General features: G+C 45.7%; 1 protein-coding gene across 1 annotated transcript; it reads right to left on the bottom strand.

Moving 5' to 3' along the window:
- Positions 1-4,335: 4,335 nt before the first annotated feature.
- Positions 4,336-5,047, bottom strand: LOC125553968 (glycine-rich RNA-binding protein GRP2A-like). The gene is made up of 2 exons (XM_048717604.1): positions 4,854-5,047; positions 4,336-4,617 (listed from the first exon to the last, which is right to left on the bottom strand). The coding sequence occupies exons 1-2, from the start codon at positions 4,989-4,991 to the stop codon at positions 4,450-4,452; spliced, it is 306 nt and encodes a 101-aa protein (XP_048573561.1). The 5' UTR covers positions 4,992-5,047; the 3' UTR covers positions 4,336-4,449.
- Between the last annotated feature and the right edge of the window lie 10,112 nt (positions 5,048-15,159).

Here is a 15,159-nt window from a genome sequence, read left to right as displayed (position 1 = left end):
GTTTGTCAGCCGGACAACATAATGTCATCTTCGTTCAATAAAATCTTGGGATGCATTTATGCTAAAAAAAAAGGAAAAAATCTTGGGACGTGTTTGGTAAGATACATTAGGTCCAGTCAAGCCCGCGTAAGATGGTTTTTGATTGTTTGGTTATCCGGATCGCATTGAAAAGTTGGCTTGCACTGAACTCAAAGCACCACTCAGCCTGCATGTGAAGGAACGCTTAAATCGGTCCTTTCCACCGGACCAAGCTGAGGTGAGCCACCTTCAAGCGCATGGTGGGCCCTCTTGCATGAGAGGATGCGAGCCCTATACATTGTTCCTTCCTTTGGTAGGCTCTTTCTTCAATCTCCTTTCTTAGGTCCTTTCTAATTGATACAACGGCTCATCAATTTAAGATAAGCTCTACATAAAAAGATGCACATTCATGTTATGGTTCCATTTTTGTGACCAGCTCGTTGTTTCGTCGACCGTAAATTTTTAATTTCGTGTTCATTTTTAGAGCTATTTTGGATGAATTTTGTCAAATTCATCGCGCATGGTCAATCGTTTAAATTCTCCTTTGATCAGCAGCTTTATCTTACAGTTTCACACAATTTTTGTGTTGCACATTTTTTGTTTCGACGATCGTAGATGATTAAATCTTACTCCCTCCTTGTGAAGTATATACGCAATGTGTGATTTGTGTTAATGACACTCCTTAAGCTCGGCCTCCTCTCCTCTATCCTGCTACGGCGTCACCGCTGGCGTCGCTCCTCTCGGCCTCCTCTCCAGCATGATGTTACACTAGCGCCACCACTGACGTCTTCCTCTCAACCTCCTCTCCCATGTCTTACTACACCCGCATGATCGTCGTTCGTCTCTGCATTCTCTCCCATGTCCTGCTACACTGAAGCCATCACCAGCGTCGTTTCTCTCGGCCTCCTCGCTCGCGTCCTACTACAATGGTGTTGTCGTTCCCTCCCGCGTGTTGTTGCATTAGCGCCACCATTCTCTCCGTGTCGTCTCCCATGCTCTGCTACACTGAAGCCATCATTGACATTGTTCCTCTCGACCTTCTCGCTCGCGTCCTACTACAATGGTGTCGTCGTCATCGTCGTTCTTCTCGGCCGCCTCCTCTGCGTCCTACTACACTTGCCCCATCATCGTCATCGTTCGTTTCGGCCTCCTCCTCTCCGTCCTACTACACTGACGCCGCCATGGCGGGCAAACTATATTTTTTCTTCATCATCCTCAAATTTCAGCGCCTGTCTATTCGTTACTCCACACGGGCTTTCTCTGCGGCGACGGCGCTAGCAAATAGTTCACTGCGCCGCCGATGAGGTCGCTCGCCCGCGACTCCATGCTCGTGGTGTCGGACGGGGCACCGCAACCACCGCCTACCATTGTCACCGAGGCACTCTAGTTTAACACTGTGTGTTATGGGTAGCTATTAAGTCTTAATCATATTCCGTGCAAGCAACCAAACAACGTGCACTCATCTGACCACATACAATGCGAGCAACCAAATGCAGTGTGTAGAGGCATCTACGAGTGACAAAAAACGAGGTAACCAAACGCGCCCTTGATACCGCAACATGGCAGGCAGAAATGATACTTTATTATTTATCTATATTGGTAGCGATCCGTCACGTAAAAAACCGGATGTTTTGAGAAACATTGGCCTTCCAAAGAATTTCTCAAAGATCCCCCCCCCCCCCCCCACACCCCCCTCCAAAGAACCCCCCCCCCCCCCACACACCCCGGTGTGGTACAAAAAAGGTAATGAGCCCAACTCCTAAATGTTGGCCCATTAATTATATTTCTAAAAATCTATATGCTCTAGTCGTTCATGTTTGTCAGCTGGACAACATAATGTCATCTCCGTTCAATAAAATCTTGGGATGCGCTTATGCTAAAAAAAGTGGAAAAAAAATCCTGAGACGCGCTTGGTAGGCTGCATTAAGCCCAGCCAGGCCCGCGCAAGATGGTTTTGGGTTGTTTGGTTATCCAGGTCACATTGAAAAGTTGGCCTGCACTAAACTCAAAGCACCACTCAACCTGCATGTGAAGGAACGCTTAAATCGGTCGTTTCTACCGGGCTAAGCTGAGGCGAGCCACCTTCAAACGCATGGTGGGCCCTCTTGCACGAGAGGATGCGAGCCCTATACACACTATATGTTGTTTCTTCCTTCGGTAAGCTCCTTCTCCAATCTTCTTTCTTAGGTCCCTTCTAATCGACACAATGGCGCATCAACTTGAAATAAGTTCTAAATAAAAAAGATGCATACTGATGTTATGGTTTCATTTTTGTGACCAACTCGTTGTTTCGTCGACCGTAAATGTTTAATTTCGTGTTCATTTTTGAAGCTATTTTGGATGAATTTTGTCAAATTCGTCGCGCATGGTCGGTCGTTTAAATTCTCCTTTGATCAGCAGCTTCATCTTAAAGTTTCATACAACTTTTGTGTTGCACATTTTTTTGTTTCGACGATCGTGGATGATTAAATCTTACTCCCTCCTCGTGAAGTATATAGGCAATGTGTGATTTGTGTTAATGACACTCCTTAAGCTCGGCCTCCTCTCCTCTGTCCTGCTACGGCGTCATCACCATCGTCGCTCCTCTCAGCCTCCTCTCCCGCGTGCTGTTACACTAGCGCCACCACTGACGTCTTCCTCTCAACCTCCTCTCCCATGTCCTACTACACCCGCGCGGTCGTCGTTCATCTCTGCATTCTCTCACATGTCCTGCTACACTGAAGCCATCACCAGTGTCGTTCCTCTCGGTCTCCTCGCTCGCGTCCTACTACAATGGTGTCGTCGTCATCGTCGTTCCCTCCCGCGTGTTGTTGCATTAGCGCCACCGTTCTCTCTGTGTCGTCTCCCATGTTCTGCTACACTGAAGCCATCACTGACGTCGTTCCTCTCGACCTTCTCGCTCGCGTCCTACTACAATAGCGTCGTCGTCATCATCGTTCTTCTCGGCCGCCTCCTCCGCGTCCTACTACACTGGCCCATCATCACCGTCGTTCGTTTCGGCCTCCTCCTCCGCGTCCTACTACACTGATGCCGCCATGGCGGGCAAACTGCATTTTTTCTTCATCATCCTCAGACTTCAACGCTCGTCTATTCGTTACTCCACACGGGCTTTCTCTGCGGCGACGGCGCTAGCAAATAGTTCACTGCGCCGCCGATGAGGTCGCTCGCCCGCGACTCTGTGCTCGTCGTGTCGGGCGGGGCGCCGCAACCACCGCCTACCGTTGTCACCGAGGCACTCTAGTGTAACACTGTGCGTTATGGGTAGCTATTAAGTCCTAATCATATTCCATGCAAGCAACCAAACAACGTGCACTCATCTGACCACATACAATACGAGCAACCAAACGCAGTGTGTAGAGGCATCATTACGAGTGACAAAAATGATGCAGGTAACCAAACGCGCCCTTGGACCGCAACATGACAGGCAGAAATGATACTTTATTATTTACCTATAAACAACCAAACTATTGGTAGCGATCCGTCATGCAAAAAACAGGATGTTTTGAGAAACATTGGCCTTCCCCCACCCCACATAGCACTACTTATATAAAAAAAATAGTTACCGTTGTTGCAACACAGTCACGAACGACTCGGTGACCACTGTGGCCCGGCGCGTTGCTCCCTTGCCACACCCCGGATGTGAATGCAACGTATGACATCCTTAGGGCCTATTTGGTTTCAAATAAGTCATTAACTTATAAGTCGAAAAGTGAAAAAAAATGACTTATTTTGTCAAACAGACCCAATTTATAAGTCACCCCAACTTATAAGTCATTAGTTGCTTTACCCCAATTTATTTAAAACTTATAAGTCATTTTTTTTTGCATGGGTCCCACCATCTTTACATAAAAACAAGATGGAAAGATGTGGTCAGGTGACTTATAAGTCAGGTGACAACCAAAAAGACGTGACTTATAAGTCATTGGTTTTAAGTCACCTGACTTAACAGGGCCTTAATTTGCAGCCGGATGCTGTCTTAATTTGCAGCCGGATGCTGTCCAAAACTTTTCTGCTAGCCGGACAAGAATCATCAGTGGCTCAGTGCGTCTTGTTTTTTTGTTTATAGTTTCAATCCTTTGTTTTTTGACTTGTATAATTCTGAAATTCTTCAACGCTTTGTAACCCGGGCCTCGATTCTTAATAAAACATCTCTGGTTGGTTCCGAATAGAAGAAAAACTCTGGGATGTTATCTCTCACCTTCGAGATGATTAGGCTTGGCTTCGAGCAAACAAGCTACATTGTTCTTTGCTTACTGCAATGTATGTAAAGACTAGATGTTCAACAATCATAAAGCGAACGATACACACCACGGACAATCGATAGGTTCAGTTTCACGACCATAAACTAAGCAATCACGGGAGACTTAATAACTTGACACCGACACTATAACGTGAATGCCCGGGCGGGCAGATAGATCTCCTCGCTGTTCTTCATCTCCTCCAGCGGCGGGGGCGTTGATTGGCCCTGTCGACGGTGATGGTGCGGCCGCCGAGCTCCTGGCCGTCCATGCCCTGGATGGCGTTGCTCAGCGACTCATTGTCGTCGAACCAGACGAAGCCGAAGCCGCGGGATATGCCCGTCTCCCGGTCGGTGACGATCTGATAAATTATCGTAACACGTACAGTACGATCGTGTTAGGCAGATACAAATTCAAACAGATAATTACAGGAACAAACGACTAACAAGCAAAATCAATGCGGCCAGGCTGAATCTAATCTAAACCCTAGAAAACAACGAGGAAAACTGCACAGATCCATCCGGCAGCCAACAAAAGCATCATAGTCTAGCTAGCACAATCGAGCATGTATCAACCAAAAATCTGAAACCCACTCACGTCGGCGTTGAGCGGGCGGTAGTCGGAGAAGAAGTCCTTGAGCGAGCTCTCATCGGTGCCCCAGGGGAGGTTGCCAACGTAGGCGCGGTACTCAACCCCAGAGCGGTCGTCGTCGGAATCCCACCACGGCGCCGACATCGCACTATCGATAAACCCTAGCCTTGATACGACAGAGTAACGGAGGGTTTCTTTTTGCAAGAACAAATAAAAGCGTGCTGCGTTTGCCTCCAGCACAAATATATATAGAGTTAGAGACCCTTCTAGATCAGGATGCGGTGGGCAGCGGACAGCCCGCACTTGATTATGCGGGTGTTCGCGGCGGTTAACGCCCGCATAGTTAATCGCGGTTTAATGCGGCAGCCCGTACGTATATGCCCGGGTCCGGCTTCTCTTTTTTCACTCGTAATACCTGTCTCGTTTATATCCGAACCATGTAATATGGACAGACATGACAAAATTGAAAAAATAACAGAACATCACTGAGCTTCACACAAACACCTGTCACCTGCCTTCGGCACCACCAAAGCAGTCATCAAAGAAAAAAAATGATGGATCATCTCCTCACTGAGCTCTGTTGGAATTTTGCTAGTAGGCCTTTGGCCCAAAACCCAACTAAAATTCTAAAATTCTCTTGGCCCATTCTTACACACATGTGAGTGGAGTGAGTGAGGCTAAAGTTTAGTCCCATCCCAAAAGTTGAGAGAGTTGCACCTCTTTATAAGGTGAGCTCTTCTACCACTTGTATGAGCATGAGAAGAGGAGACCTACACGCGCGCTCCTCCTCCTCGCTCGCCTCGCCACGCCACGCCTCCTCACGACGCGCCGCGGGTTGCGGGATTGAGCTATGCACGTTGTCTATATTTTTACTGCATGGGAAAATTAATGAGTCATTAATTACTGAACCGTTTCCGATCTTTTGGATCGTGACGACTCGGACGTGGGTTTACTCCCACGACCTACCCGGCCCGCACTATATAGTCAGGCAGACGTCTACCCTAGCCGCCACCGCTTCGTATGGTTTCTCACCACCGTTCTAGATCATTGCGCCGCCAAGCAAGTCTTCTCCATCCCTCCTTTCGGCGTGCACCGCGAGAAGGGGCAGCAGGCCTCCGGAACCCCGCCTCTCGTGATCCTGTACGGGAGAGGGGCGATCAGGTTTTTGGGAAGAGCACTCGCGCGACTGCTGGCAGCGACGACTTCACGAACGACGACTTCTTCCCCGACCTCGGCAACCTCGTCCTCGACGACATGGGCGACAACGTCAACGCCGGCGGTGCTGCACCCGCTGCACCGTATGTGATTCTATCCTTCCTGTTCGAGATCGTGGTAGAATTCATGCTTCTAGTATGTGCCCTAGATGTGATATGTTCATCTGCTATGCTAGTTCGCATGATTAGTTTAATCTCTGCTGCTGTGGTCATGATTTATCTTCTGTTTATTCGAATTAAATCTCGTAGTAATTTGCTCATATTTCAAACAATCCAAAAACCTGATTATAGGCAATTTACTCCGAGTGGTTTTGTTGCGCATCTGAAGCCGCCTGCCTTTAAGGGGGCGTAATATAAGAGGTGGCGCACGAGAGCAGTCTACTGGTTTCAGACCATGGGCTGCTATGATGCCACCAAGGGCAAGCCTGAGGGCGATCTTAATCCAGCACAGGTAGAAGCTTTTGAGAAGATCGATACCCTCTTTAAAGGCGCTCTTCCGAGTGTTCTTGATGACTCCATTGTGGATTCGTATATGTCGTTTGACAACGGCAAGGACATATGGGTTGCGCTCGAGGCCAAGTTTGGTGCCTCGGACGCCGGCAGCGAGTTGTACGTCATGGAGCAATTCTATGACTACAAGATGACTGATGAGCGCCCTGTTGTACAGCAGGCTCATGAGATACAGTCGCTCGCAAAAGAACTTGAGTACTTCAAGTGTGTGTTGCCGGACAAATTTGTTACCGGAGGCATCATTGCCAAGCTTCCACCTTCGTGGAACAATTTTGCTACTTCCCTGAAACACAAGAGACAGGAGTTTTCCGTTGCGGATCTCATTGGTACTTTTGATGTTGAAGAGAAGGCGAGAGCAAAGGACACGCGTGCTCGAGTTGCTGAGGGAGGTTCTAGTGCCCACATGGTACAGAAGAAGAACTCCCAGCCCAACAAGTTCAAAAACAATAAGAACAAAACTCAAGGCAAAGACAAGTTTGATACAAAGAACAAGCCATCACATTCTACCAACTTCAAGAAGAATTCTCATAAGAAGGGGAAGGGACTTTGCCATGTCTGCGGTTGAAAGTGCGTTATATCGACTAGAGGGGGGTGAATAGGCGATTTTTACGAAAGTCTTCAATACATGAGAGTTATGAAGACAAACAGCGAAGATTATGCCTATTACTATGCAGCGGAAGTTAGATTACACTAGGCCAGCCATGGTCATATATTCAATAGAGTGAAAGCACGATGCCAAACAACTGCAGTGTAATAAGGATCAGGTAGGAAGAAGTTATGAAGCCAAACAGTTCATACATTCACGTTCTGAAGACTAAAGATAAAGCAAGCATGCAATGGCTTCACAATGTGTGACAATAAGAAGAGGAAGTAAAGATGAAACCAGTGACTCGTTGAAGACAATGATATGTTGGACCAGTTCCAGTTGCTGTGACAACTGTACGTCTGGTTGGAGCGGCTAGGTGTTTAAACCTTAGGACACACAGTCCCGGACACCCAGTCCTGAACACACAGTTCAGGACACCAAGTCCTCACCGTATTCTCCTTGAGCTAAGGTCACTTAGTCCTCGCCCAATCACTCTGGTAAGTCTTCAAGGTAGACTCCCAAACCTTCACAGACTTCGTTCACTGGCAATCCACAATGTCTCTTGGATGCTCTGAACGCGACGCCTAACCGTCTGGAGGATTCACAGTCCTCAAGTGTAATAAGTCTTCAGATCACACAGACAAGAAGACTTAAGTGATGCCCAATTTACTCTGGCTCTGAGTGGTTAGGGCTTTTCTCCTCACTAGGAATTTTCACTCAAAGGCTTCGAGGTGGGTTGCTCTCAAACGACAAAAGCCGTGCACTGAAATCTGAGCAGCCAACTGTTTATGGTTGTGGGGGTGGGCTATTTATAGCCACTTGGCAAGCCGACCTGATTTGTCCGAAATGACCATGGGTCACTAAGGAACTGACACGTGTCTCAACGGTCAGATTTCAAACTCTCATGGCAACTTTACTTGAGCTACAAGCAAAGCTGACTTGTCCGGCTCTGGACAAGATTCGCTCTCATTGTCTTCACTCGAAGACATAAGTTTTTGATTTAGGCATCACTTCAGTCATTCTGACTGGTTCTCCTGGACCCCACTTAACAGTACGGTGGTTCCTATGACTCAACAAAAATAAAAAGAACTACGAAAGATCTAAGTCTTCGAGTTCCATAGGCTTCATAACGTGTCTTGTTTTGTCATAGTCTTCAATGTGAATGTCTCCATATACCACCTTTGTCTTCAATGTCTTCATACATTTTTAGAGGTCATCTCTGGTAGTAAAACCGAATCAATGAGGGACTTCTACCTGTGTTTTCCTGCAATTCTCACAAACACATTAGTCCCTCAACTAGGTTTGTCGTCAATACTCCAAAACCAACTAGGGGTGGCACTAGATGCACTTACAGCGGTGATCCTAATCACTGGGCTCCGAAGTGTCCTAACCGCTTTGAGGAGCGCGAACATGAGAAGAGCGGCAAGTCCGCTAATGTTGTCATCGGTGATACTGATATGAAGGAATCAGGGTACGGTATTTTTCCTACCATCCTTTCAGTATTTCAATCCCCTGATTGGTTAATTGACACCGGTGCCAATGTACATGTTTGTGCTGACGCCTCCATGTTTTCTTCTTACCAGGCAACAGGGACTTCACCCGTGCTGATGGGGAACGGGTCACATGCCATCGTTCGAGGTGTTGGTACGGTCGATCTGAAGTTTACTTCGGGGAAGACTATGCGTCTGAAGAACGTTCACCATGTGCCGTCCATCAATAAAAATCTCGTTAGCGGTTCCCGTTTATGTCGAGATGGTTTTAAGTTGGTTTTCGAATCCAATAAAGTTGTAATTTCTAAGTGTGGACAATTTGTTGGAAAAGGCTATGAGTGCGGAGGCTTGTTCCGCCTATCTTTGTCAGATATTTGCACTAAAGTTATTTATAATGTTTGCCACAATAATGAGTCTGATATTTGGCATTCACGACTCTGTCATATTAACTTTGGTTGCATGACGCGGTTAGCCAATATGAATTTAATTCCGAAAATCTCTACTGTCAAAGGCTCCAAGTGCCAAGTATGTGTGCAAGCTAAGCAACCTCGCAAGTCCCATAAGACTGCAGAGGCAAGAGACTTGGTGCCACTAGAGCTTATACATTCTGATCTTTGTGAGATGAATGGCATGTTGACAAAAGGTGGAAAGAGATACTTCATGACGTTGATTGATGACTCCACTAGATATTGTCATGTGTATCTTCTGAAATCAAAAGATGAGGCTTTGACTTTCTTTAAAAACTATAAAGCTGAGGCAGAGAACCAACTTGATCGAAAAATTAAACGGCTTAGGTCCGATCGTGATGGAGAGTATTTTTCCAATGAATTTGATCTGTTTTGTGTGGAACATGGTATAATCCATGAGAGGACGCCTCCCTACTCACCCCAGTCAAATGGGGTAGCCGAAAGAAAGAACCGAACTCTAACTGATATGGTTAACACCATGTTAGACACTTCGGGTCTATCCAAGGAATGGTGGGGGGAGGCGCTAATGACTGCGTGTCATGTCCTAAACCGAGTTCCCACAAAGCATAAGACCATGACTCCATTTGAGGAATGAGAAAGGAAAAGGTTGAAACTCTCTTACCTACGTACTTGGGGTTGTTTGGCGAAAGTCAATATACCAATTCCCAAGAAGCGTAAGCTTGGACCAAAAACCGTGGATTGTGTTCTTCTGGGCCATGCTTTTCATAGCATCGGCTATAGATTTTTGATCATAAAATCTGAGGTATCCGACATGCATGTTGGTACGATTATGGAATCAAATAATGCAACTTTCTTTGAGAACATATTTCCTATGAAGGATATGTCGAGTTCATCAAATCAGGAGATACCTACTCCATCTAGTGAGGAATTCACTGTAATTCCTGAACCCACCATTGCGATGGAACACGTTGAGAATCCTGTTGAGGGTAACAATGGAACTCCTGTGAGGAGTAAGAGACAAAGGACTGCAAAGTCTTTTGGTGATGATTTCATTGTGTACCTCGTGGATGACACACCCAGGACTATTTCAGAAGCCTATGCATCTCCTGATGCTGACTACTGGAAGGAAGCTGTACGTAGCGAGATGGATTCCATCTTAGCTAACGGTACCTGGGAGATCACTGACCGTCCTTATGGGTGCAAACCTGTAGGATGTAAGTGGGTGTTCAAGAAGAAGCTTAGACCTGATGGTACGATTGAAAAGTACAAGGCACGGCTTGTGGCCAAGGGTTATACCCAGAAAGAAGGTGAAGACTTCTTTGATACTTACTCACCCGTGGCTAGACTAACCACAATTCGGGTGCTACTATCACTGGCTGCCTCACATGGTCTTCTCGTTCATCAAATGGACGTTAAGACGACTTTCCTCAATGGAGAGTTGAAGGAGGAAGTTTACATGGATCAGCCAGATGGTTTTGTAGTACCTGGTCAGGAAGGAAAGGTGTGCAAGTTATTAAAGTCTTTATATGGCCTTAAACAAGCTCCTAAGGAGTGGCATGAGAAGTTCGAAAGAACATTAACTGCTGCCGGCTTTGTAGTAAACGATGGTGACAACTGCGTGTACTATCGCTATGGTGGGGGCGAAGGAGTTATTCTTTGTCTGTATGTCGACGACATATTGATCTTTGGAACCAAACTTGATTTAATCAAGGAGGTTAAGGATTTCTTATCTCGCTGTTTTGAGATGAAGGATCTAGGAGTAGCTGATGTTATCTTAAACATCAAGCTGTTGAGAGATGAGAATGGTGGGATCACACTGCTTCAGTCTCATTATGTGGAAAAGGTCTTGAGTCGTTTTGGGTATAGCGACTGCACGCCTTCTCCAACTCCATATGATGCTAGTGTGTTGCTTCGAAAGAATCGACGGATTGCTAGAGATCAACTGAGGTATTCTCAGATTATTGGCTCGCTTATGTATTTGGCGAGTGCCACGAGGCCTGACATCTCTTTTGTTGTGAGCAAGCTGAGTCGGTTTGTGTCAAAACCGGGAGATGATCATTGTTATGCGTTATTTGAAAGGCACCGCGAGCTATGGGATTCACTACACCGGGTATCCAAGGGTACTGGAGGGTTATAGTGACTCAAACTGGATATCTGATGCTGATGAGATTAAGGCCACAAGTGGTTATGTTTTTACACTTGGTGGTGGCGCTGTTTCCTGGAAGTCTTGCAAGCAGACCATCCTAACGAGGTCAACTATGGAAGCAGAACTCACAGCATTAGACACTGCCACTGTTGAAGCAGAGTGACTTCATGAACTCTTGATGGACTTACCTATGGTTGAAAAATCAATACCCCCTATCCTGATGAACTGTGATAATCAAATTGTGATCGTCAAGATAAATAGTTCTAAGGACAATATGAAGTCCTCAAGGCATGTGAAGAGGAGACTAAAATCTGTCAGAAAATTGAGGAACTCCGGAGTTATTACGTTGGATTATATCCAAATGTTGAAAAACTTGGCAGATCCCTTCACAAAGGGTCTATCATGTAATGTGATAGATAATGCATCGATGGAGATGGGTTTGAGACCCACCGCATGAGTTGTCCATAGTGGTAACCCACTCTATGTGATCGGAGATCCCGTGAAGTAGAAGTGAGAGACAAGCTGTTGGTTAGCTGGGAGGAGAGTATCCCTATATTAATTATCCCACTCCGTGAAGATGCAATACTCTCCTGATCTGCATGGCAGGTTGATACTTATCTTAATGTGTTCCAAGTGGCTTATTCGGGTAAGCAGAGATGTTGTCCTGCAGAACATCTTCTGAGGAACACACCTATATGAATTTGACTGTTAACGTCACAGTCTGTGAGAATTGGGTGTTCTCTAATAAATTCATGAAAGGCCCTGGAGTATGACGTATACGCTCCACCCGCGGGGAAGCCTTGCGGCAGCCCAGTATCGGCCAAGAATTTGTGTGAAACTAGTTCCACAGAAAACTGTAGTTCAAGGCATAGTCCACTATTCAAGTTGTGATCTAGTGTAGCATAAATTTATAAGTGGAAGTTCAACTTCACGGTCCCCACTAAGCACCGATATATAAAACAATGTTTTGGAACTAAATGATGAGATGTGCCAATGAGATTTTGTGGGGGATTGTTGGAATTTTGCTAGTAGGCCTTTGGCCCAAAGCCCAACTAAAATTCTGAAATTCTCTTGGCCCATTCATGCACACATGTGAGTGGAGTGAGTGAGGCTAAAGTTTAGTCCCACCCCGGAAGTTGAGAGAGAGTTGCACCTCTTTATAAGGTGAACTCTTCTACCACTTGTATGAGCATGAGAAGAGGAGACCTACACGCGCGCTCCTCCTCCTCCTCGCTCGCCTCGCCACGCCACGCCACGCCACGCCACGCCACGCCACGCCACGCCTCGTCACGACGCGCCGCGCCGCGCCGCGGGTTGCGGGATTGAGCCGAGCCGAGGACAGAGCTATGCATGTTGTCTATATTTTTGCTGCATGGGAAAATTAATGAGTCACTAATTACTGAACCGTTTCCGATTCTTTTGGATCGTGACGACTCGGACGTGGGGTTTACTCCCACGACCGTCTACCCTAGCCGCCGCCGCTTCGTATGGTTTCTCACCACCGTTCCAGATCATTGTGCCGCCAAGCAAGTCTTCTCCATCCCTCCTTCCGGCGTGCACCGCGAGAAGGGACAGCAGGCCTCCGGAAACCCGCCTCTCGTGATCCTGTACGGGAGAGGGGCGATCGGGTTTTTGGGGAGCGCACTCGCGCGACTGCTGGCAGCGACGACTTCGCGAACGACGACTTCTTCCCCGACCTCGGTAACCTCATCCTCAACGACATGGGCGACAACGTCAACGCCGGCGGTGCTGCACCCGCTGCACCGTATGTGATTCTATCCTTCCTGTTTGAGATCGTGGTAGAATTCATGCTTCTAGTATATGCCCTAGATGTGATATGTTCATCTGCTATGCTAGTTCGCATGATTAGTTTAATATCTGCTGCTGTGGTCATGATTTATCTTCTGTTTATTCGGATTAAATCTCGTAGTAATTTGCTCATATTTCCAACAAGCTCGATGCGGCTACATCGCTGATCGCTGATATGCAGATTTGCGGGCCTCCAAGATGGCTCATTAAAGATGAAGTCATTGTGCGAATCAACCTGTGGTTGAGTTGGTTAGGTAGACAGTGGTATCCCCAGCCACCAGGGTTCAAATCCTGTTGCTTGCACTATTTCTGGATTTATTTCAGAATTTCCGGCGATGCGCTTTCAGTGGGAGGAGACGTTCCCGTCGACGACGAGGCACCTACGGTGACTTCGTAAATCTCAAGATGATATGCCAGCTCAGTCTCTCGGAGGTGCTCATAGGGGTACGGTGTGCGTGTGTGCGTTCATAGGGGTGAGTGTATGCGCGTGTATATGAACGCTTGTGTCTGTACTGATGCTCAAAAAGGTGAAGTCATTGTCGTTGCATGAATCAGACTGGAGCAACACCCCGCAAAGGCCTCTACGTTTATTTTTAGTTTGCAGGAGGAAGTGCGTTCAAACCATTTTACGAACCGATGCAAGATCATGATGGATGACACAAAACATATAAACACTGTGGTTCAAACATATACGGACAGTTTTAGGTCCTTATTGGAGATGCCCCACTCCCAACAAGTTGTCCGAAAAGCCTTTCACAACCGGAGCCACACCAGAACTAGTAGAAGACTCTTGTTCACCCTCATCGATTGTTTCGGTACCACGGCTCAAACTCATTACCATCGCATCAACTCCCACCGTCCGGGTTTATTATTCTCCTTTGTTTTTTGTGCCAGATTTTTTAAATTGAGTATAATTCTTTTTCACAACAATGGCGGCCGCAATTCCTATGCGTCGCTCTTCGTGACAGGTTGCCGCTGAAACACACGCAGCAAGTTAGCGATCCCATAAGGCCCCTTCCAATGCTCCATCTTATATAGGGGTTAAGGTTGCCAATTAAGCAAAAAATCTGATGTGACATGCTAGTTAAAAAGAGAGAGTAGTATGGTGACCCAGGAAGAAACGTGCTAAGCACGTGTACCTAGGTGGAAGCATAATTATGAGTCTACAACTAATTAAATGCATGAAGCTTGGCACCCAGAAGTTTAGCACCTTTGCATTGTGGACTTAAGTTGCTAATCCATTTAATACACTTAGCACCTCATATTAGCACCGATGCATTGGCAGCAGCCTAATGGGCTGAACCCTTTTGGTTTCACTTTCCTGAACTGGGTTTTTCTTGTTGTTTCTTTACTGGTTTTCGTTATACGCAAAAAAAGGCTTTTATTTTCTTTTCCTTTTTTCTTGTTTCTTGTTTCTGTTTTCTTTTCTTTTTTATATTTTTCCAAAATTCACAAATATCTAAAAGTGTTCATGATTTTATAAAAAATATTCTAGATTTGAAATAATGTTCTTGTGTTCCAATTTTGGTTTGGAATTTAAAAAATATCCTCATTTAAAAAAAACACAAATGTTCACGTTTCAAAAATATTACAAAATTTACAAAAATATTCCCATTTTGAAAAAGTGTTCACAAATTCAAAATGTTCATGTTTTAAAACTTGGTTTCTTTTTTGGGAATTAATAAAAACTTTTCCAAATTTTGGTCACGAGTTCAAAATATGTTTTTGTTTTTAAAAAATCTGGTTTTCATTTTTTGTGGGAGTTTCAGAAAATATTCCTATTTTCAAAATTTGTTCACATGTTCACAAAAGTGTTCACGTTTTCAAAAATCTTTGGGAGTTTCAAAAAAAATTAAAATGTTGCAATTTACGAAAAATCTCAATTCAAAAAATGTTTGTATCTTCAAAAATATGCCCACGTTTCACATAATGCTCACAATTGCGACAAATGTTCTATATTTCAAAATTTATTCGCGATTTAGGAACCATTTGTTTCTAAATGGTAGAAATAAAACAAGCGACCAAAAATTAGTTGCTATAGTAATTGGGTTGCTACAGTGCTTTTCCCGATCGCTAAAGCGTCTGAACCGATCCACTACAGTATGCTGGAACCTGGAACCAAATCTCGT

This window comes from Triticum urartu, chromosome 4 (genome assembly GCF_003073215.2).
Source record: "Triticum urartu cultivar G1812 chromosome 4, Tu2.1, whole genome shotgun sequence".
Classification (NCBI taxonomy): Eukaryota; Viridiplantae; Streptophyta; class Magnoliopsida; order Poales; family Poaceae; genus Triticum; species Triticum urartu.
Note: the sequence above shows the minus strand (reverse complement) of the source record. Positions and strands in the feature narration are given on the sequence as shown.